This window comes from Homalodisca vitripennis, chromosome 5 (assembly GCF_021130785.1).
Source record: "Homalodisca vitripennis isolate AUS2020 chromosome 5, UT_GWSS_2.1, whole genome shotgun sequence".
NCBI classification, from domain to species: Eukaryota; Metazoa; Arthropoda; class Insecta; order Hemiptera; family Cicadellidae; genus Homalodisca; species Homalodisca vitripennis.
Window position 1 is genome coordinate 146,871,977 of NC_060211.1, and position 24,884 is coordinate 146,896,860.

At 34.5% G+C, this 24,884-nt stretch overlaps 1 protein-coding gene across 29 annotated transcripts in view; it reads right to left on the minus strand.

Annotated features, from left to right (window-relative positions):
* Positions 1-24,884, minus strand: part of LOC124362986 (proteoglycan 4-like) — a 121,278-nt gene that overhangs the window by 58,950 nt on the left and 37,444 nt on the right. For 28 of the 29 annotated variants that reach the window (XM_046817939.1, XM_046817940.1, XM_046817964.1 and 25 more), the window contains 10 exons: positions 23,947-24,051; positions 23,235-23,306; positions 18,495-18,599; positions 13,410-13,460; positions 9,786-9,818; positions 7,927-7,977; positions 6,953-7,024; positions 4,906-4,956; positions 3,128-3,178; positions 932-997 (listed from right to left, as the gene is read on the minus strand). In XM_046817939.1, coding sequence (XP_046673895.1) covers positions 932-997; positions 3,128-3,178; positions 4,906-4,956; positions 6,953-7,024; positions 7,927-7,977; positions 9,786-9,818; positions 13,410-13,460; positions 18,495-18,599; positions 23,235-23,306; positions 23,947-24,051 — 657 coding nt within the window. The remainder of the gene's footprint in view (positions 1-931; positions 998-3,127; positions 3,179-4,905; positions 4,957-6,952; positions 7,025-7,926; positions 7,978-9,785; positions 9,819-13,409; positions 13,461-18,494; positions 18,600-23,234; positions 23,307-23,946; positions 24,052-24,884) is intronic. The other variant, XM_046817957.1, reaches the window with a different exon arrangement.

The window sequence follows — 24,884 nt, forward strand, 5'->3', positions numbered from 1 at the left end:
GTACATTAGGCTATATTTGTTATTATTTTACACATTTTATAATGTCAGAGGTTGTAATCAGTTAGTTTATACGTTTGTTTATTCTTCAATTTCCTTATTGCTACCATCTTTACCCATAATTTCAATTTTAAAATGTTTGATAACGTTCAGCCAAATCGCTTGAAGAGACATTCACCTCCACCAAACTATATGTTGCTCCAGTAGAAATGAGGTTTCATGCAACATGTTAAGCCCATTGTTAGTTAGTTAGTTCTCGAGATCTCGTGAGAACCAGCAAGCAGATAGACAGAAATGAAATGTTTCCAGTTCAGCCTAAATAAATTTTCTAACGCTCAGCCAGCAACAGTTTATGCGTGCCTGGTTTCGGTAAGTTACAATAATAACTGTCTATAATTTCAAACACAGCAGAATTGATTATTTATCTTGGCGTGGATAGTTCAAATAATAGAAACCGCATGTTAAAAATTATATTCCAAAAAAATTTGGGGCATTATTGCTCTTCCTCATTTTTTGGGTTCATTTTCTTATAGCACTATTAGATAACATTTAGCTGCATAACCTGATGACGGCTTTACACTAAAATGTATAATTTTTCCCACCATTATTATACTCCTTATTTTGAAATTTATACTGTAGGTACATATATGGATATACAATATTATTGAAAATACATATTTACTAATAGAAATATTAAAAAAAACCATATAACTTGTTCTGTTTCAGTAAATATTTTTACAATGATGTGTCTAGGGATTGAACCGTAAAAAAATTCAATTTGAACACAACTAAAGTACCCCAACAGATTATTCTCGAGTCATTTATCGTTTATTACATATTTATAAATATACTATTTTTACAGTTACTTTAATTTTTACTGCGATAAACATCTACTTTACTGGAACAAGCTTGTAATAATTGCAATATGCATCACCTTACTAGAGACGTCATCTTGCCGCGGCTGCTTGGACCAAATCTGTCTTGGTCTACATCCAACGACCTATGTTTGACAACATGGACAAATCATTGCATAGTTTTAGTAAACTTTAAACTAAAAATACATCAGTAGTAAAGTACTTAATTTAATATAAAAGCAATACGATTCTCGAAGTATTGCTTGAGAAAACAAGCAGTGATTGAATTACCCAAGGTGTTGAATGCAATTGTACAGTAATTTACATTAACGTCCTGAGCCTCTTAAGAGGGCAAGCTAACCAGCTGCCGGTCGCACATATTAGAATAAATTTTCAAACTCTTAAGTAGAAATTTGTCTGAAATCCATAAATAGTTCAATATAGAAGATTAGATTTCATTATTTCAATGCTAATGAATTCTTAAAAAAATGATCTCATATTAGTTAATGTTTATACTCAGTATACAGTTATTTATGGAAAATAGATTAGTATTATCAGTTAATCGTATGTTTTAGAAAGCACCCAAACATTAAAATCCAAGTTTACTCAGTGAAAAATAATACATTTTAATAACGCATTTGTTTACTATAGTTCCATGTTAAAAGCGGAGCCTCAGTTGTACGGTCGACAGCTTTCTGCATTCTCTATTAATAATTGACATAGTTTTAACTATACAACTCATTTTATAGTCTTAGTATGCTAAAAACAATCAATAATAAAGTACCTAAATACAATAAAAAAGCAATACAATTCATGAAATACATTTCAAAATTATTAAATTACTCAAGGTGTTGAATACCGATTTTGTAGAATAATTTACTTTACAGTCTCAGTCCTCTTAAGAGTGAGCTGATGGCCACTCATCTGAGGATAACGTCTCACTCTCTGTTATAATAAAAATTCGTTTCCAATCAATAATTAGGAAACTCTGAAAGCTTATATGTTATTGCCTGAGTGCTGATGAATTCTGAAAAAATTATTATTTGATATTATTCATGTTTTTTAATTTATATTTAATATACAGTTCTCATAGAAAATATATTATTATTATCATCTAATTGTCTCTTTTATAATTTATTAGAACCCAAACATTAAAATCCTAGAAAAATAAATCAATTTATGACAAATTATTATTTATAACGAATTTTTTACTATAGCTCCACTTTAAAAGCGGAACCTCAGATGTGCAGCAAACACCTATCTAGCGTTCTCAATTAGTTATTGGCATGTATTATACAAGTAAAATAACGTAATAACGTAAAGCAATTTACATAAGAAACTTAATTTGATACACGATCTATAACCACTGTATAGGTTTGGCACTTTAAATTTCAAGTCATTTGTCTGTTTATTTGTGTCTTCGTTAACACAATTCTGCAGAAGAGGCATCCATAGTGGATTAATTTTGCGACTGATGGTTCATTTTAAAAAATATAATCACTTTTGGTTCATTGATCTATACAGTGAAAATACTTATAATAAATTGTTTTTTTTTTATTTCTGTATGTAAATTTCATTGGTGAATAAACGTGTTTGTACTTTATTTTTGTACTGGGGTCATCATTATTGGAAGTAGGTAAGATATTATAATAGAAATAGATGTTATATTTGGAAATGCAATGTTACTTAACCCTAATGTAACACTGAAGGACTTTTATTTGATTAGTCCCTTAAAATATACCTTTATATCGATATGCAATTTTAAAAATAAAGCAGCTTACCGTTGATAAGAGAATAAGGATAATACTATAAAGTCTTTAGACCTATTCCCTACATTGAGAAGTAAATATTTTTTTAAACAAATATCATTGTTTTTTATTTACTCATTCAAAAATTTTAATAAATAGCATTTGCCTACTCATAGTATAGCCGGTTGTACATTTGAAAAAAATATATATATATATATATATATATATATAATATCAATTTTAATAAGTAAAAGCAAAACCTAAAACTAAAAATATAAATTTTGGTAAAATTGCCACGCCCAATCAAGCAGGAATTTTGTTCTACCAAAAATAAATCCCGACGAACGGGTCACGGCACAAGCTACAATTTACACAAGCTCACTTAAGAAGGGGCATTATTGTATGAGTATAAACCTCTGTATACTTATCACTTAAAAATACTCCACAATTTTACTGCTATTTAAAGTGGCGGTACTAAATACAAACTACAAGTCTAATGTAACTATGTATGTTTGCTGGCCCTCATACCGTTGGGGACATCTCTTCTTCTGTTTCTTCGATACCCGGACTCCAAGTAGACTGCAATAGGGGGAAAAACAAGTAGTTATTGTTGTATTTGAAATAATTATTAAAGTATGAACAAGTAATTAAAATTAATACCAAGACATATCGAGCAGCGTAATTTTACTAGAAGTTCTCACATTCTTTCTAAGTATGTTCTTTTCTATTATATAGGAGGCATACTATTTACTAACCCTATTTATTTTCCTAGAATTACATACTAATTCTAGGAACTATTTGACTACCGGTAATTTACTTTTGGTGCTGTGAGATTTAGAGCTATTAGGTTGCAATCTACAATGTCTCTGGAGCCTTAACAGTATCATGAGTTTGTAAATGCAGAAAGCAAATTGAATGTCTGCGGCGCTTGTCACAAGTCTCGTTTTCTATTGTATAAAAAAAGCCACAGGCATTAAAACCTCCAATAACTCATACCTCATACTTTTTACCACAAACTATGTAGTTGTGTGACAACCGCAACCGAGTTAAGATGGTGCACACACCGTTCGGTTGGATTATTTTTTTATAAAAGTTATTTTTAATCCCAATGTTTGCAATGTACCAATTGCCGACAGGAAACTCATTTTCATTTATAATTTTACGTTCATTTCATGGAATATTTAATAATTTATTTAAATCATATTCACACAGATACCACCAAAAGGTAATGATAATAAATTTTTACAGTATGTACATTAAATTATAATTTCTTTAAGTAGTGTTTTATGAAAGACATGCAATTTTCATTATATTCCATTAAATGCGTAATTTTTTAAACCCAAAATTTATTACAAGGCATTCCATTTTCTTCTGTTAAATTTTATATGTTGTATGTAATCCATATTCTTATCTTCAGTAATTCTTTCTTACACAAAAATAAGTATTTAGATGATAAATGTAGTATTTTTGTTTACTCTGCTGGAAAGAAGACTGTCATCCAAGTTTTCTTGTTAAATTTTCATAAAAAAGTTCTGAATACAATAAAATTTACAGTAAAACTTAATTATATTACCAATGCCTCAACGAGGTGTGAGTCGTAAAGTTAACTATACTAAAACTTAACAAAGAAAGGTTTTAAATTATTTTAAAAATATTCTCACTTCATATGCAAAATATATAATATCCAAAAGCAACTAAATTAAGTTTAACTGGTACATAAATGAAAAAGGAAAGAAACAGAATATCCACGCCAACGATAGTTATATTTTTCATGAAATTTCGAGAAAAACAGATATTCTAGCTATCTGACCAAGAGTAGCCACATAAAATTAATTTTTTTAAATCAAGACATTAAATAAACCAATTTTTACATTTGGAAAATATTTCACAAGAAAAATAGCACTTAACCACACAAATCCTAACTTTACTTGCATACCTTTGAGATACGGTGATTTTGATTTTTGTTCCACAAGAGCAAGACAAAACCCAGTTAATTCTATTATTTTGTTGTTGTTGCGCATCCAAAGGTGTAATGGTATCGTTTCAAAGTTATGATTCAAACGCGTACAAACACTACATAGTTTTCTCTGTATTCTTAAAGAAACCCCATCTCAGAATTATGACTCAATATAGGCTATACACTATTCCAAAATCCTAAAAACAGTAAATTTGGAAGCTCGTTACTTACACATCCGGAATTAAACTTATCCCAGGCTCACAGACCAAAAATAAATGGCTAAGAATTTAAAACTTATGAATAAACTTAAAATAAATAACTGTAGTCGACACTAAAGAACATTTCTTACAGGATCCCTTTCATAATGAGCCCATCCAGGGAGTGCGTATGTGTCTGGCGCCTGAAACATTTAACACAGAAACTGTTATTAAATGGAACGTAAAACCTTGAACTTCTTGGATTAAATTTATATTTCAAGGGCTGCATAATATTGTGATATCACAAGTTACATATGAATAAAAATATAAGGGAGATAATCATTTTCAATGTAACTAGAATGAAAGATTAATGACTACTTATTTATAAATTTAAAATTTCTTTACTTACACAGGTTTAATTTACAACATTTCAATCTTTGTCGTTTATATTGTAACATGTATATTTGTCAAACTATACAGAGCCCAATATTATAGTATGGACAAAGTTATTACAAAGAAGCATCATAAACAAAATTTGGAACAAATGTTAACCGAGGATAGCTTGCCAGTGGCTTTTGAGTCAAAGGGTTAGGAGCCAAATATTTCTGGTGTTACCAGTGCACAGCATAAATCCCTTGCAATATAGCCCATGTTTCGCATAAAACATTTTGGGCACTATACAAGTGTTGCATTATTGTGGTGTTATACATGTCCAGCATCATCATTTGGTCTTGTGACCTGCATCAATAATTTTGGTTTTCACCCATATCCATAAACAATCCTTTGTGGTGTTACCCATGCCCAGCATTAATTATTTTGGGCCATCACCCATGTTCAGCGTTATTTGGGTTAACGTTTTCTAACTTCGTGAAAGCCAAAAGAATGGAAAACTCTGCCCAGAAAACTAAGATAAGCATTATAATGCTAATTATATTAATTATTACGTAAGGTCGAGGGTGCACCCACCCCCCCCCCTTACGAGGGTGAGGGGGGGGGTGGGGTTGAGGGTGGGGGTTTTGAAGATTTAGCACTTTATACAAATCGTACGGAAACTCGTAAATGGCAATTTATAGTGTATAAACTGACATACATTTAAAAAATCTATTTTGTACGATACTGATAACCGCTACATGTTTTATTGAATAGACGTTTAACCCTCTTGTGCTTCAGTACAAAAACTATGGCCTGAGTCTAATCTATATATAACATATTCACTAATTTTTAAATTGCGTCCGTTATAGAACTTTAATGTTAAAATTATAATTTAAAAATTCAAAAAAATTACTTTTGATACAACAACCAGTTATTTAAAAACTGATAACTAAACATAGTAAATGCAAAATAAATGATAGTACCGTTGTTTTATTTGTTTGTGTAGAACGGTAGTATAATTAAGAAAGTGCCTATTTAGAAAGTAAAATTTATAATTAATTTCGAAACCGTAGTTGTTTTATAGAAATGGCAAATAAGTATCATAGGTCTTATTTTTTGGGCAAATATTTGCATACATTTTTATTATGTTAATTTAGCAAATTTTACATTAAAGTTTTAAAATGCCACTCACTACTTTGAAATATTATATGAATTTTATCTAAATATGAACACACAGGTAAAATAAACAAAAAACTGTAATCTATGCTTTATGTAGTAGTTTTGAATTATCAATTGCAGTTGAAAAGGCGTACAGACAGAAAGTTAAAAAAACTAAGTGAATTTTTCATATGGCACTCCACGTTTATTGGGCCAAACGAACAATCCCCTATGAAAGAAGAAATACAAGTTCCAATATGGCATGGTAAAAATTAAAATTTAAGCAATCTCACAGAACAATAATGACAAAGAACTTCAGTAATGAATTTAAAACCGATTTTGCAAACTATGATCATACTAGTACTACTCTCTCTAGATATATTATGTATATTAGCTAAATATAAGCATTTGAATTTAAAAATTGGAGCAAAACTTAGGTTGATAAAATATACTCAAATTTAAAATGTTATTGATTTCTATATTTTTTAATTTGTTTAAATAAATTACTACTACTTTAAAACTTCCTGAACAGAGAACGTATTTATTATTTACTTCCTACAAATATTGCAATATAGCATTAGACAGTGACAACTGAACCACTAAAAATGTTAATTAATATAATTTTAGATAAGAATAAATAATTAATGCAACAATAAAAATGACAAGTACCGTCGGGGACATAGCAGGAGAAGTCGGTTCTGATGACTGATTCCAAACCCGCCGTGGTAGACATCCAGGTGGCTGTGTTAGAAAACATTTCCATAATTAATTAATCAATTAAATGAACTCTAACAGTTTTTATTCAAACTAAAATTAACTATTTTTTGATAACCAAGTCTGATAACACTGACTTGCAAAATTATATTTAGGCCTATATTATGAGTGACTGTCAAACTAGAATGTTTTATAGCTCGTTATTGAACAAATGTTTATTCCAGTATGTTGAAGTATGTTTACAATTTAATATATACGTATTAAAGTACAATTGAACAAATTAAAGGCTACTTTGTTTGTTAAATATAAATACTCGTTTAAATTATGTGTATAAAACAATGCAAACAGTCAATATTTGTTACACATGAAAGGAAATTAAGACAGATCTGGTAAAAGTTTCTGAGTTTTTGTCATAAATATTTATTTCAATGGCTGAGCTAATAATCTGCAATGAAAATCCTTTTCTTCTGCTTCTTTATGTCTGAGACCGTTTTCGATGTTGAAACACCGTCGTCAGCCATGTTTTAGTAAGATAACATAAACAGGGTTTAAATAAGACACAAACACATGCAAACACATTAAATACTCAAAATCAATGTTGCTTTCACGTTGGAAATCCATAGGTAGATCCTACTTTAATTATTATAACATTTTAGAAATAAATAATTTTGTCTAAAATTTAAAGAAACTGAGCTGTGTTATACCACAATTCTCATATCCTTTGGTTTAAAATTTACTTATTTGGTGGAAGTTTTATTTTTTTAGCTTAGTGCACGTCAATGGCCAATAACGTTTAGATTCGTACAGATAATTTACTTCAAAATTGTCTTGCTATATGAGAAATCAAGTTAAATTGATTATTTTACTTTTAGACACAACTTGCATTCTCACGATGTTTGAACTACTGAAATAGATACCCTATTGTTTACCAGGGGTTCTGGAGACACGGGCAACGATGATTGCACAGACTCATCAGTTATCTGGAAAACAAAATTTAAAATTATAGTTGACTATTACCACAAAATGCGTAATATCTACATTACTAGAACTCTGTTGTTATTAAATAGGTCACAAACTAATGTAACTTTCAATAGTGTTTAAAAATAACCAAACCTATTAAATACCTGTAGATAACTCGGTTTGGACAGTAACTACAATAAAATTGAGTTATAGTAATACCAGTAATATAATTTAAGTAACTATTAGAGAATAGTAGCAGAATATATATTTTGTTGACAAGTGGTAGCTGGCGACTTACGACACATTTCATTGACCCTAATAGTGTCTGACCACACACAATATATTTCACTGACCAATAATGACTAACCACTTTCGATATGTTTTCTATTCAGTAAAATAAGGTATTCTACAGCTTTGCGCTACATATACAGATAATCGTTCTGCTGTGTAATAGTGTATCTTCAATACACTCGCATTCACTCACCCAAGTAAATTAGGTTATGTTTTCAACTTTGGTCTTCGATATCTTTGCGATGTATGTCTGGCCTTGGTAAAGATACAGATTTGTTAGCCATGTAGTGTACTGTGTACACCACGTATAATATTTTAAGACTAATTTCAAGACAAAAACTCGGTTTAGCATAATTTGTAAACTTTAGTTCAGAAGTTGTCCTTGTTTCTGTCATTCTTTCAATACCACAAACTAAAATGTTGGTATGAGTAATTTGGGGAACGCGGATAAAGTCCTTCTACTCTCTCTCTCTCCCCCTCATTGTGATTGATAAGATACTCATAGGCCTAGTGGGCCATGATGTCGAACAGAATAAGGATAAAAAATCGGCCTCTCCTTTACAATGTTGAATAAGTAATGGATTTAAATGGTAATAATACACTGTAGTTTCTTAAAAATTTATGGATTTTATGATTAGTTCACGGTTGTCCAAAACATCAATATTCATATCACTCTCTCTCTCTCTCTCTCTCTCTCTCTCCTCTCTCTCTCTCTCTCTCTCTTTTAAAGTTTTCTACCCTTTAAAAACGGATTATCCCAAAAATATTTATGGGTATAAGCAAGATGTTTTGCCTCTCTTATATGTATATATGAAGAGAGATTGATGAACAAAACCATGCTCCATTGGGACTCGTTCTCGCCCGCAAGTAGGAGATCTGGGTTCGAATCCGAATGATGCTAGTTCTTTTTATTTATTTATTTTTCTTAAAATTAAATCATGCTCTCTCTATATAGATAAGATTATGGATAAGTACATAAGCCTACAAACCTCAAATATTTTAAAAATTTTATTACGAATGCTTTACTTCAATTCAGATAATAATCCTCAGAATTGGTTTCATACAGTATTTACATATCATCGCAAACTGGCTTGTAGTTGATGCCAACGTTAGAGTCAGCGTTTGCCAATACACTGTAAAGTATACTTGGTAATTAACTTGGTTGTAAATACTACCAAAATGATTTCACCTTCATTTACTGGCAAAAGTTATGACACTTACTCAAATATTAACTCAGAGTTCCGTGCTATTGTTGAAAACTGTTACATACAATGGCGTGTCCGCCGACATTGTATACTACAAACATACTTGTTTCACTTCTAAATATAACAAAACTTTTAAAATATTACAAAAAACGTTAAAAATTTACTGAATAAGCGTCCTCGACAAATGAGAAATAGACGAATTTATTATCCTAGAAAGTATGTACACAATACCAATTTAAAGTAAAACTGATTTCAAAATATTTGTATTACTCGCTAAAAAAACTAAAAAAATGGTTCGCCACAAGGCTAACATTATAAAAAATTCTACTTACAGTTATTCCTGACACATCCTCCGGTGCAGCTACCTTCATCCGAGAAAATTTCAAAACAAAATTAATGTATGTATTAACAAAAGTATAAAAATAAAATCAACAACACACTTATCACCATTCCTTATGAATCATTTGCGACATGTCTTGCATTGAAATACATAATCAGTTAAATTTGTCACAACACATGTAAAGACATAGTTATTAGTTTCTTACAGTTTGAAGAGCAACTTAACTTGAGCAAATAAGTTAGATGAACTTGAGTTTTCATTTGTTCATATTACATCTTTTCACTGATTTTACTTTATAGTTTAACGGCCTTTATTCCTAAAAGCACTTATCCAAAATAACCGAGGAAATATTACTAAAATATCAATGAAACATTTTAGATGAATTAGTAATAAAAATCCAAATTTCATAAATAACTCAGCCATATTGTGAAGGTTTTTAACCAACTAATACATAGTATTAACTCTTTTCTTAGCAGTATGTAGTGAAATTGTTCAGAATTTATACAACCTGGATGATATTTATAAATGGATACATGCTTTTCAAAGGGTCAAGTAATATAGATGACTACAAGAATGATTTCTTTCTTTTGTATAGGGCTGCCGTATTACTAGTGAATTAGAGATCACCGGGAATAAATTTTTTAAATTTATTATGGAAGACAATAAAATATTCGGTGAATGTATGGTTAGATTTTGGGTTTAGTGTTATACGTTAAATTTGAATATTTGGTGATAAGATTTATTAAATTGGGAATAAATTTCTAAAATGAATCAAGGGAGTTTAATTTTTTTTATCAACGGAATAATCTTAACCCGACCAAACCTTAAGGTTCCAAATTAAATAATTTTAATAATAAATTGAATATATGTGTAGCTAATTCAATAAACAAAATAAACCATTAACCTGATGGGTCGTACACTTATTTATTCACAATGTGTAAATAAAATATCCCAAAATGATGGCATAATCCAGCACTATAAATAATAACAAATGAAGAAAAGATTGAAATAGGATAGGATAGGAATAACGAGAGGGACTTAGTACCTCCAGTGCTAATTTCTTAATTGACCCAATTCTTACTCGTGCAATTGGTGGACGGACTAAGCAGAAACGCGAGTAACTTCCTTAACACTGGAGGTAATCTTGTTTCCCTTAGTACAATTCATACGGCCACAGTGGTCTCCAAAGGGCTATAGTGTAAGTTCCTCTGAACATATTGCATAGTTAATTAATTAGATAAATGTTCTTGTTTACAGCAATAATATAAATAAAAAAGTTCTTTATTTTTAATATTTAAAGGCAGACCTAAAAACAATTAATTAAAACGTTCTCTCAAGATTATATTTTACGTTCAACAAAAATTAAAGGAAGTTTTAAACAGTTTCTCGTTCACATTAAAATATAGCTCGCATTGTAAATAAATTAAACTGAACTGTCAAAAATAAAAAATAAAAAAATCCTAAAATAAATATAACTCAAAGTAAAATTAATTTTGTATTTCAAATAATCAGTCACATTCTTTAATTATACCTCACATTATATTATGATACGTAGAAATTTAGTCAAACTCCATCAAATTATGCCACCAGTTTTATACTTTTTCTATAGATAAATAACTATCTAAAGCAAAGTAAGAAAAATCTCAGACTTTTAATATTTTAGTAGGTTTAGATCTATATTAATGTTTCCCATAGAAAAGTTTAAAATTTAAAATACATATTACGAAATTTGACCATACACTTTGCAATCTCTTCCAGTGCCTTCCTACTTTGCAGTAAAACTTGTAAGTAATTATAACAATTTGTAATTAATTTAAACAAAAAAATTATTTTATTTTGAGTTTAATTTATCTTAAAATAAGTATTTTTTTATTTTATAATATAAACACTTTTACTCTAAGTTTCATTTTTACAGAGTAAGAGTATTTTTTAATTTTTGAGGAAAAATTGTATTAGCTTTTCTTACATTTCAGAACACAGTTGGGAATTCTTTTTGCGTCTATAACTGCGTTTTAAATAAACTTCATATTGTAATTTGGGTTTTTGAATTGGAAATATGATCACTATTTTACTTAAATCATAGTATCAGTTAGCAAAATATATCTAACTATAAGATTCAGACTCATCAGGAACCCTGAGCTCTGATATAGCTGTTGCTTTATATTTTATTAATTGTTGTTCTAAGTGGCAGTTGTATCGATCATTGTTTTCCACAATTACTTTGTAATATTTTTTTTTCCACACGTCACCATTTCTAACTGAATCAACCTTTTGAGAGAAACACGCTAAATGTTCGTTCACTCTAAAATTAAGATGGCAATAGCTTCTTGTCAAGGTGCTTCTGGGTGAGAGTGGGATTATCCTGTTATTCGTCACCCCTTTGGCGGAACTCATTGTGCACTGCTTTACTTACGCAGAGAAGGTTTGATAGAGTGGGAAATTACACAGCCAATGCCAAACTGAAGCATATTTGGAGCTATCCAGAAATCTAGCACTCTCAAGGTCATGAACAAGCCCAAAGTCACTAGCATTATCAAGTTCACTAGGAATCTCAAGGTCGCTAGCAGTATCAAGGTCACTAGAAATCTCAGGATCGTTAGCAATCTCAAGATCACTAGCAATCTTAAGGTCACTAGCAATCTCAAACTTGTGACAAAGACAAGATGGGATAAGGAACGTGACATTTGGAAGAACTGCTGAAATATAAATGATTATTCCTCTTATCATACTCGTCTTATTTCCTGTAACAATCCAATAATATACCAAAGGTACAAATTTAAGGTGTTTCTCTTCAAAACATAAGAACACAGTTTGTTTGAATAGTCTGAAAACGCCTTATTATTTTTTAACCATTGCGAAAAAAGTTATAAACTTCGCACATTGTATTATACCCCTGACTATCTTAACTACTTTTTAATGCAATGTCCATAAAATGCTTACATTGGAAGAACGGCCCATACCGAGTTACATCTTGTTTTAGAGTTTTTGTTAAGTAGCATTAAATTGCGAAAATTACAACTTAATTAGAAGGTCAACTGAATTAAGAGTTGCTGCTTGCAGGAGAAAAACCAACTACCATTATACAATTCTGGAAAAAATGTTATTTTTGCAACCGCAGCTTGGGATATCAAAATATAAAACAACAGATAATACTAATTTTAGAATTACTTATATTAAGTATTACAACGTACTGTCCTTATGTTGTTTGGCAATGTGCTACTAGTGGTAAAATCCTCGAACATCATTAGGCAATTCCCCCCAATGTAATATGTGATGGTTATTGCATTAAATGTAGTTAAAACAGCTGTGTGCAAAGATTATGAATTTTATCTGCAATGATTTAAAATATATTATTGGGTTTCTAGATTTTTCACACAATGTATATGGCCTTATTGTATTTTACGTTTGGCAGTTGTATGTACATTCCGCTTTTAAAATAATTAATTCTGCTTCTGAATAACTGTAATTGAGCACTACAAACTTTAACTATTATATTATATTGCTATACATCTTGATTATGTTTTCTTCTCATGTCATATTAATCCTAAAGTCCGGTCATAAGATCACAGATACAAGACGTTGTCAATGCATGAAAATAAATAAATTACCAACTTACTTTCCTCTGTTGACGCCTCTTTCTATTAAATCGACCCGCGTCAGCATATCTCTGTAACAAAGGTTACAAGTTATATTAACTGTATATTACATAATACTTTTTTTGCAAAGTTTACTAATAATATGACACAATATACAAACTTTAAACGTTTTCAAAAGACGTGGCTACTCGCTTATCATTAAATAGACACAGTTTGGATATAAATACTGTTTGTCCCGTAAAATTTGATAAACCAAGTTGAAATACTTTAAAAGATTTCCTTGACGTTTAGTATTGGCCTGTAATTAAAATTTTTTTAATAAGACTTAAAAAATTACCTATTAATTAATGCAATATAATCTGTAGTCTGGGACTCTCATAAAAGACGTGAACTATCCACTAAAAATCTCCTCTATATTCAGAGTCCTTACCCGGATATAGTTTTTCACATTTCTTCAGGTTAGGTCTGATTCTCACTTAAGCCCTCGAAGTACGACAATCAGGACCAGTGTTTCTGACCCTCCAGTATCACTTAACAGACCAAGTATTCTGATAAAGCACCAATAGTGCGGGTTGCTTCGTGACGGCGTCTTTTCAAACGCGAACAGCGGAGAAGGTATGATCTTCGTTCTCGGGAACGCCCGGACAATTGATGCAGTCCAATGGCCCGGTTTTGCCCATACGAAACAAGTAAGCCTGAAAGTACCCAAGTCCACTTAGGAATTGGGTGAGGTAGTAGTCCACCTCACCGTTCCGCCGTTCCACACAAGTTTGGACCTGCGGAATAAACGTTGCAGTCCAACGTCCCCGGAATTAACCACCTCGTTAATAGATCGCCTTCCTCTCCTGTACAGCAGAACGGAATGGACTGAAGTCATCAGCTGTCTTCTACGACTGGATCTGGAGCCACTGACATAGAAATTGGACTTCCTTAGCGGCTTTGTCCGCAGTTAGACCATCTGGTCCCTCCAACCGACCTGATTTTTGTCGAAAGACTTGAGTTATAACGGGTAGGATAGTTATAATTTCTTTGGTGGAATAAATCAATATATTTTAGAGTACACTCTAGCATAAGAGGAGAAGATGAAGTTCTTCTTCTTCTTCTATGGGGCGGCTTACTGCCATGCACTTAAGCCTCAAGGGCTTTTTGCGCACCCCGGAAGCACACCATGAGGCATGTCAGTCTATGATTTCAGCAGTTCCAAAAACCGCCGAAAACAACCTATCAGGTCCTCCTGGAGAAATTCACCACCCTTGTCCAAACTACCAAAGATGGCATACCGCTCCCTTGCTATTGAAGGGCAATCAGAGAGCAAGTGTTCGGCAGTTTCATCCTGCTCATTACACTTTCTACAGAGCGGATCCCCCTGAAGGATGCCGACTCTGTGAAGATGCTTCATCAGGTGACCATGTCCAGAGACGAGACCTATAACCCGAGTACACATTGATCTATTTAGTGAGAGAAGGTTTGATGCCACTCTGGAAGAAGACGACTGTAGTACCATTCTGCTCATTCTCAAGCCCGGGTGCAACCCATTTCTAGACAGTCCTAAAGGATTCACACCTTGGAAAACCGCAGAACGGTTGAGGGCCGTCATAATTGACGTTGAGCCACGGTTGGATCGAACGATCCTAGTTTGGATTTGATCACACAAGAGTCCAGCGCCATCAGTGCTGCCTGACTATCCGTGAAAATGTTAATCGTTTTGCTCCTATATCGCAGACGAAGATTCTTACGAGCACATTCAATAATTGCTGCGACATCCGCATGAAAAACTGTAGGATACGGACCCATAGGGACCACCAGCTCCTTACATGGTCTCACTCCTACAATTCCAGAGCCTGTGCCGCTTTTTGTTTTAGAGCCGTCTGTAAAACATTCAAGCTCCGCTGGTGGAAGAGGTTTCCTTCCCTCAGACCAATCGTCCCTAGACGGTGTCACAATCCTAAAGGGTTTGTCAAAGGAAATCTGATCAGAGATCATGTGCAGAACATCCTCCTGAATCAGGATGCTAATTCTACAGTGCCCACTGCTGCAGCCAGACCAGATTCGCATTTGCTAAAGACAGTAGGCACTCCTCCTGGCCATAGCCCGAATAACAATGTCCAGGGGGGCGAGGTTGAGATAACAGTCTAGAGCTGCACCTGGCGCACTAGGAAAAGCCCCAGTCATAGCAAGGCAGTCCATCCTTTGGATACCCGCCAGATGACCTACTACCTATGTCTTGGCCTCCGTTTTTGGCCACCAGACAACAACTCCATACATTAGTGCAGGTCTGACTACGGAAACATAAAGCCAGTACGAAGACCTCGGCTTCAGTCCCCAAGACCCACCTATCACGCGTCTACATTGAATTAAGACCATTTTCCCCTGGTGATGACCCTTTCTAGATGAGGTCCCCATTTTAGGACCCTGTCTAGGATCACGCCTTGGTACTTGACCTCGGACTTGAGCTCAATGGAAGAGCCTCTTAATGTAAATTGACCAATGTCCTCCGTCTGTCGCTTCCTGGTAAAGGCAACCACAGCAGCCTTGGTGGGGTTGTGAGTGATGCCCACCTCATCGCACCAATTTCCCACCATTTTGAAAGAAAGAAAGAAAGAAAGAAAATATTTATTTCCCAAAAATAAAACATAGTTAATACATAATAAACAATAACAGATATGTATACAATAAAGTCCTTGACCTGCCAGGGTGTCGACCAGAAAAAATATGCTATAAGATTTACACTAAGATAATTGAAGCTCACAAAATTAAAATATTAATATTTACATAGACATCAATATAATCTAAAAGTTTAACTTAACTGTTTTCCTAGAATGTACTAAAATTAAAATAAAAAATAAAAAAACACGTTTTGGTTAACTAACATACTTAAAATACTCTCCCCCAGCTCTAAATAATTCATCTTTTTTTTATATTTTGGGAAATATAATATACCTCTAAAGGCAAGCCTGTGCAGAGGTACATCTTCTACATTGACAAAATATTATAAGTCGAGCATAATAATTAAATAAATAATATAGTAGCTTTTTCAGAGCAGCATTGGTCAGTTCCGTGACTGTTGTGTTGAACTTGCCACTCACAAGAATCACAGTATCATCTGAGTTCCCCTGTGCAAAGACACCGATACTATTCAAAGAAATTAGCAGGCCCGTCCACAACTAGGTTCCACAGGAGAGGGAAAAGGACGCCACTCTCCGGACAGCCCCTCATAGTCCTTGCACTGACATTTGCTCCCATAAGGTTGGTAACAACCACCCTGTCTGTGAGCAAGGCCCTTATCCAGCCGTGTAATTGACCATCAGTACCACGTATAGAGACCGCATTGATAATCGCCTGACTGGCGGTATTGTCAAAGGCTCCTTCGATGTCCAGAAAGACACCTATGGCTATCTCTTTTGCTGCCAGCGTCTTCTCAATCCTGCGTACCAATTGATGCAGGGCCGAGTCGCATGAATGTCCTGGAGTGTAGGCATGCTGAATTTGATGTAGAGGTCGCTCCAAAAGTAATCCCTCCCAAACAAACCTAGCAACCATATTCTCAATGGTTTTGAGAAGAAGGGGAAGACTTGTTTAGATCCAGGCTAGCCTTCCCCTGCTTCGGTATAAACACAACTCTGGACATTCTCCAGGATAGTGGAATGTACTTGAGGGCCATGGAAGCTCTGAACAGTCTGCACAGCTGGGGAAGGAGAATATCCAGCCCCCGCTGCAAGCAAACCGGTCTCATCCCGTCACCCCCAGGAGCTTTGTAAGGACTGAAAGAGTTGATCGCCCACTCTATCCTTCTGAAGGCTACGACGAGGTGCGCCAGACTCCATTGCAAATGAGTGGCGCGCCCAATAGGTCTCCCCTCACTATCGTATGGTTGATCACTGTCATGAACAATACAGTCCGGAAAGTGTGTTCCCATCATAAATTTTATGGCCGTAAATCATATCAATCTTGCAGGTCTGATTTCTCAACCAATCCTCTGTATCTATTATTTTCTTAAATACACAATCCTTACATCCGATTAGGACCTTCTAATCCATGAATACTCGGCGATTGAAACTGGTTCTTGGAATTTCAATGACCCTGGACAAAGCAGAAAAGACCATTTCATCAACGACCAATAAGATTATATGGACGTCATCCTAGTCCAGAAAACCTATTCTTCTACCTCAACATTTTTTTCGTCTCCGTCTACCATGTCTGCAGAACTGATACCAATTTTCGCCCCATGACAAAAGGCACCACTGAAGGAGGTCGGTTGTCAATCATAGAAGTGTGGCCCATCAGCTGTGCGTCAGCCTAAGCCTCACCAAACTCCGAGATGGAGTCACTGCTCGCCTTCTATGGTTCACTCTTCGTTGGCCTTTATACTTAACACAGGGAACTGGCACAGCAGAAGGGCTAAGGTATCTAGAAAGAAATCCTGATGTGGTTCCGTAAAATAAATCTTGAAAGTTTAGTTTTGTTAGCGTGTAATAAATATGTCAGTTTTATTATATCGTTATTAATCTTATTATTGTCACCCTCTCATGAGATTTTATGATAATTTAAAAAATAAGAAATGTTTTGTATAGTGTTATAGTATTGTAAAATTAAACGGTTATACTATTTTCTGTTTATGACTTTAGTTCCTGGTACCCCCAAACAATTTATTTTGTCTCATGAGGACACAAATCCTAAGGCAGAGGACGCCGCCATGGGTAAAGGGTGTGCCAGCCCTGGATTATGGATAACACGGTTCCATAATCCAGAGTCAAGGCGAAATCTTCGTTCCGCTCAGTCAATTATAACAAGGTGAAGTAATCGAATTTCCTCCATTCAATACTGCTTCAAGGCAGGTTATAACGGGACAACACCCCAACTCGTATTTGCACGAGCGCCATCCTTAGACCGCAAACTCAACGACTCTCCAGAACGATTTAGTAATATTGTTTGTTTTTTTTGACGAAAATATAAATTAATATCAAATAGTAAAAAGAGAAAATACTGATCCCATTTTATTTTGAAACACGGTTTCAATTAGAATGCAGAATTAAGATGAATATCATTTACATACAAAAGAATATTCTGAAAGGAAATAGATTTTAGTTGCTGCACATTTCCCTTACCTTTCGAGTTTCCGCCTGCCGTTGAGCCCAAATCTTGCTTTGATCTTCCTTTTCAATCATCTGAGCCCAGTCAGGCATGCTAGGCAAGAAGCTTAAGTCTTGATTCTGTAAATGCCATATAAACAATAAAAGATGTTTGCAAATTAATAGCAGGATACATAAACTAGTTGAATTGAACATTCATTTCGTTACTTAAATATTTATCGGTGTTTAGGAAGAAAAAAGAATAGATATTAGAACTAAAACGATTAAACAAATTGTAGCTTCAATATTTGTCAAGTAATCAGATTAACTTTTCTAAATCAAACATACAAGTTTTAACTAATCAGTAGCAAATGTTTTTCGCTATTTTAGGATTTGTTTGCACAGTCGCGTGATATGAATGTGTGTGTGTGTGTGTGTGTGTGTGTGTGTGTGTGTGTGTGTGTGTGTGTGTGTGTGTGTGTGTGTGTTTATAGGTTAGGTGGATGCATGTGACGCTAAATTTTTAGGTAAAGTTACTGACTTACTGACATTTTAAGATTATGCAATACCTTCATTATTCTTCTCCGAGTTTGCATGCAAAATTTCATGTTTATAACTCATTTCATTAGACTACATACGTTACTATGTTACTTATATCATATCAGGTTGCTTGCACATTTATTTATTCTGCGATTTTCTCGTGTTCATCATTGTTACCACAATAAGGGGGGGCCTGGCTACAATGGGGGCCATGGTAAACGTCAAGCACTTCACAGCATGGCGGATTTGCTGTACACTGTAAGGACTCGGTTTCCAAATTCCAAGGTTTTTGTAAACAGTGTACTGACTAGAACTGACATTCCATACAAGGCCCTTTTTCACTTTAATGAACAAATTGAGCTGATGTGTGGTAACTTTGGAGTCACTTATGTGGAGGCTAACTGCTCTGTAGGGAGGCGTGACCTGGCCCGAGACGGACGAAACCTCAATAGGAGAGGTATAATTCATCTAGCTACGCTTTTTGAGTCTGTTTTCATTGCGGCATTGCAGCAGTCTGAGGGTTTTGAAGAGGTGTTGACCCCTTGCACAGATTTTTTATGAGTGGTCCCCCCGGGGACTCTGCAGTGTCAGATCTTGGACATCTGGATAGCCCACCTGATACTGTAAAGATTCTTCATCAAAATGTTCAGGGTCTAAATAACAATATTGATAATTTTCAACTTTTTATTGACGCCGAAAATGTAGATATAAATTGTTTATCTCAACACCACCTGAGATATTTTGAGTTTGAGGTTTTTTCACTGCATGGTTACACCGGTGTTACAGCTTTCTGTAGGAAAATTTACCAAAAGGGAGGTGTTTGCATTTTTAGTAAATCTTCAATAAAACACAATGTTTTAGATGTCTCCCGATTTTGTCAGGAGGGTAGGTGTGAGCTTGCGACAGCGATTTTTCAATTCAGACAGTTTCCTCTTCTTGTTGTTACCGCTTATAAGCCGAAACGTTTTTCAGCGTCAGTGCAAGAACATGAGATGTTTTATGAATGTTTATCCGATTGCCTCCACAAAATTATAAATCCAGCAGTTAGAACTGTTGTTGTGGGTGATTTCAATGTTAATATCTCTGTTGCTGACATGAAAGTAGATAGTCTTTTATCCATGATGGCATCTCACGATTTAAGCAATAGAATAACTTCATTTACGAGGGAATTAAAAAACTCCCGGTCCCTAATCGATCACGTATATACTGATCTTTCTGAAGACATTTTCAGTTGCTCTGTCGTGATAAATGCTCTGTCCGATCACCATGCACAAATCTCACATGTCAGGTATTTATCTAGTCCTGATTGCCCTAAGTTTATGCTTAAGCGATCATTTGTAGAGGATAATGTTCGTATTTTTAGACATCTTCTCGGTAGGGAAACATGGCATGATGTTTATACAGCTAGAACAATGGATGATAAGATGAGCTTGTTTATGTCCTCTATAGAGTTTTATTTCATTCAGGCTTTTCCTGAGAAAAGAGTTCAGATTCGTGGGCGTTCTCCAAATGCCAAAGTGTCTCCCAGGAGCAAATGGAGCTACGTGATTTGGTTGCGCATTGGTATTATAAAACTAAAGACCTGAGTTCTTCTGATAAGAGAAGAAAACAATACCTTTCTTTGAAGAGGCAATATAGGGCTAGTGTGAGGGAAGCTAAGTCATCTAAAGTTAAACATTTACTGCAGACTTCCTCAAATAAAGTTAAGACTGTGTGGGACATAGTGAACGAGCATAGAGGTAAAGCAAGAGTTTTGGCAGATATCCCTCGAACCATCAAGGATAGTAATGGAGTCATTGTTAGGGATCCGAAGGACGTTTCAAACTTGTTCAATGATTTCTTCATTAATGTGTCGAATGCAAGTTCATCTTCCATATCGTTGTCTCTTCTTCAACAACAATCATGTGCAGGGGTGTCTTCATTTTTCTTTTCACCTGTTTCTGAAGTGGAAGTATCTGACATCACCAGATCTATAAAAGAAAAGGCTTCTTCTGGCTTCGACAATATATCATCGAAGCTTCTTAAATCATGTATGGAGTATTTTGTTAGGCCACTTGCTCATTTGATACATTTTTCGTTTGAAAATGGCGTGTTTCCTGACATTTTGAAGTTGTCTATAGTGAAGCCGTTACATAAAAGGGGACTGGTTGAGGAACTTGATAGTTTCAGGCCTATTTCTATTGGATCGAAATTTTCTAAGGTGTTTGAGAAGGCAGTTTTGATAAGGTTAAAGGAGAGTAATAACGTTTTGTTTGACAAGCAGTTTGGCTTTGTCAAGGGAGGCTCAACGAAGGCAATGTTTACCCTCTTGGATAAAGTTGTTAAAGCTCTTGATGAAGGAAAAATTTTCTGCTGGTATCTTTTTTGATTTGAGAAAAGCATTTGACATGGTTTCGCATGAACTTCTTTTGCAAAAGCTTGACAGAGTGGGTGTGCGTGGCTTGGCAAATCAATGGCTGTCATCTTTCTTGAGTCAGCGTAGACAAGTTGTGGAAATTCCATACGTTGACGTAACTACTAGGAAAAGATGATTTTCTGACGAGCAGATTGTCAAGACGGGTGTGCCACAGGGCTCCATACTTGGACCCTTCCTCTTTATTTTGTATGTGAATGACCTCAGCAGTTGTGTTTCGAGGGGCTTGTTGTGTTTGTTTGCTGACGACAAATCACTTGTAATTGGTGAGTCTTGCCGTTTCAATATGGAGATAAATACGTTTGTTCAGTGTAATTTAATAGTCCAGTGGTTTCAGAGTAATGGTTTGGCCGTGAATACTGATAAAACTACATTGCTAGACTTTTCAATTTCATCAAGACGCAATGAATCTTTGAGTGTTTGGGTCGGCGATACAGAGGTTTGTTCTGAGCAAATGGTCAAGTTTTTGGGCCTAATTTTCGATAGGAATCTTAGCTTTTCCTTTCATGTAAATCATGTCGCACGTAAAGTCTGTGCTGGTATTCTTGTTTTTCGTAGACTTTTATCTTTCACGGGCACCGATGTGCTTCTGACTTCATATTTTGCATTAATTTATCCCTACCTTTCATACGCTGTTGAAATTTGGGGTTTTGAAAATTGCAGAACAAACCATGTCTGTCTTTTGCAGAAGAAAGCGGTGAGAGCTATTGCTGGCATCAGTCAATCAGAATCCTGCAAATCACACTTTAAGAAGTTCAATCTGCTTACTTTTCCAAGTATATATATTTACCACACATTGGTCTTTTTTTAAGCAAAATCAGGGCATTTTCGACTCACTAATTCTGCAGTCCGGACACTATCTCAGGAATAGCAACAAATTAAATATTCCCCCCCATGCAACCTCTTTTTTCAAACATAACTGATTTTATAATGGCGTAATTTTTTATAATTCTCTTCCTGTGGACCTAAAGAATGTAAATGATATAATGGTCTTTAAGAGAACACTGAAGGCTTTTTTAATAGAAAAATGTTTCTACACCCTCAGTGAATTTATTGGAAATAAATAGTCTTATGTATAGATATAAAAACTGTACATGTATTTTTTTTATATTTATGACGCAATCCAATGCATGTTACATGTCTGATGGAAATAAATGATATTTGATTTGATTTAATAAGACAAATAATCACTAACGATCAGAAAAATCCCGTGGTTTGAAAGCTCGATTAGTTCCACCATCAAACTCGATTTTCCTTGCAGCTTCGTGCAGTATTTCAAGGCCTGTTTATATTCGAGATATCATGCGAAAAAATACACAGACAGATGGACAGACAAACAGAAAATAAGCCTCTCGAGTAGGACGCGTTACTAACATTCAGCCAATAACTGATTGGGGATGCTATTGACGGGTTTGTCTATTTTTACTTAATGGGAGAGGACCGTGCATACCTGTAACAAAATACTTTCTAGTAATTCAATAGATTGGAATACCTTGGAACACTTGCACATGATATTGTTACTTAATTTTATCTAAACCAAAAGTTTACTTATTATGTCCAACTGATTCTACCGAGAGGGTTCACTCCTGGATGGTTTATACGTTCCAGTTGAACCTACGCTGCGTACAGCAAAAGCTTAAGTGTTAAGAGGAGGCGGCACATCACTAACCACAAATATCGAGATATCTTGTGGATATATCTTTCCAAACGTAGTCGCTTTTGAATCGATCCACCAAATTCCCCTCTCCCAGTGGCGAAATGAATCTCTATGTACATACACACATGTTCCTTCCAGGATGTCATATTAGACTAAAGATTCTTACCATGCGTTCCACCATCCATGGTGGAGGTGGGGGCGGCCGCCAGTCGATCGTCGGTGGTTCCAAAGTCGGGTCCTGGATGGTAAAAAAAGCGTCACTAGATCATTTAATTATTATTTAAATAACTGTTTTTATATTAAAATGTATATAACCAATATAAATATAATGCACAGTGCTTCACCATATCAATCCGCCATCCTCCTAGAGACGAAACAAATCACTATGTACATCTGCCTGTTCTTACACATTGCGATTTTAGACTACAAATTCATGAGGACACAAATCCCAAGGCAGAGGTCGCCGCCATGGGTAAAGGGTGTGCCAGCCCTGGATTATGGATAACACGGTTCCATAATCCAGAGTCAAGGCGAAATCTTCGTTCCGCTCAGTCAATTATAACAAGGTGGAGTAATCGAATTTCCTCCATTCAATACTAATCCAAGGCAGGATATCACGGGACAACACCCCAACTCGTATTTGCACGAGCGCCATCCTTAGACCGCAAACTCAACGACTCTCCAGAACGATTTAGTAATATTGTTTGTTTTTTTGACGAAAATATAACTTAATATCAAATAGTAAAAAGAGAAAATACTGATCCCATTTTATTTTGAAACACGGTTTCAATTAGATGCGGAATTAAGATGAATATCATTTACATACAAAAGAATATTCTGAAAGGAAATATATTTTAGTTGCTGCATATGTCCCTTACCATTCGAGTTTCCGCCTGTCGTTGAGCCCAAATCTTGCTTTGATCTTCCTTTCCAATTATCGGAGTCCAGTCAGGCACGCTAGGCAAGAAGCTCAAGTCTCGATTCTGTAAATGTCATATAAACAATAAAAGATGTTTGCAAAATAATGGCAGGATACATAAATTAGTTGAATTGAACATTCATTTAATTAGTTACTTAAATATTTATCGGTGATTAGGAAGAAATAGTGATTTTAAAGAGGAAACGAATAGATATTAGAACTAAAACGAATAAACAAATAGTAGCTTCATACTTTTTCAAGTAATCAGATTAACATTTCTAAATCAAACATACTATTTTTAACAAATTAGTAGCAAATTGCTTCGCGATTTTAGGATTTGTTTGCACAGTCGCGTGATATGAATGTGTGTGTGTTTGTGTGTGTGTGTTCTTATATGTTAAGTGATTGCATGTGACGCTAAATGTTTAGGTAAAGTTACTGACTTACTGACATTTTAAGATTATGCAAATATCTTTATTACAGGCTTCTCTGAGTTTGCATGCAAAATTTCATGTTTATAACTCATTTCATTAGACTACATACGTTACTATGTTACTTATAACATATCGGGTTGCTTGCACATTTATTTATTCTGCGATTTTCTCGTTTTCATCATTGTTACAACTATAAGACAAATAATCACTAACGCTCAGAAAAATCTCATGGTTTTTAAAAGCTCGATTAGTTCCGCCATCAAAATCGATTTTCCTTGCAGCTTCGTGCAAAATTTCAAGGTCTGTTTATTTTCGAGATATCATGCGAACAAATACACAGACAGATGGACAGACAAATAGAAATTAAGCCTCTCGAGTAAGACGCTGTACTAACGTTCAGCCAATAACTGATTGGGGATGCTATTGACGGGTTTGTCTATTTTTACTTAATGGGAGAGGACCG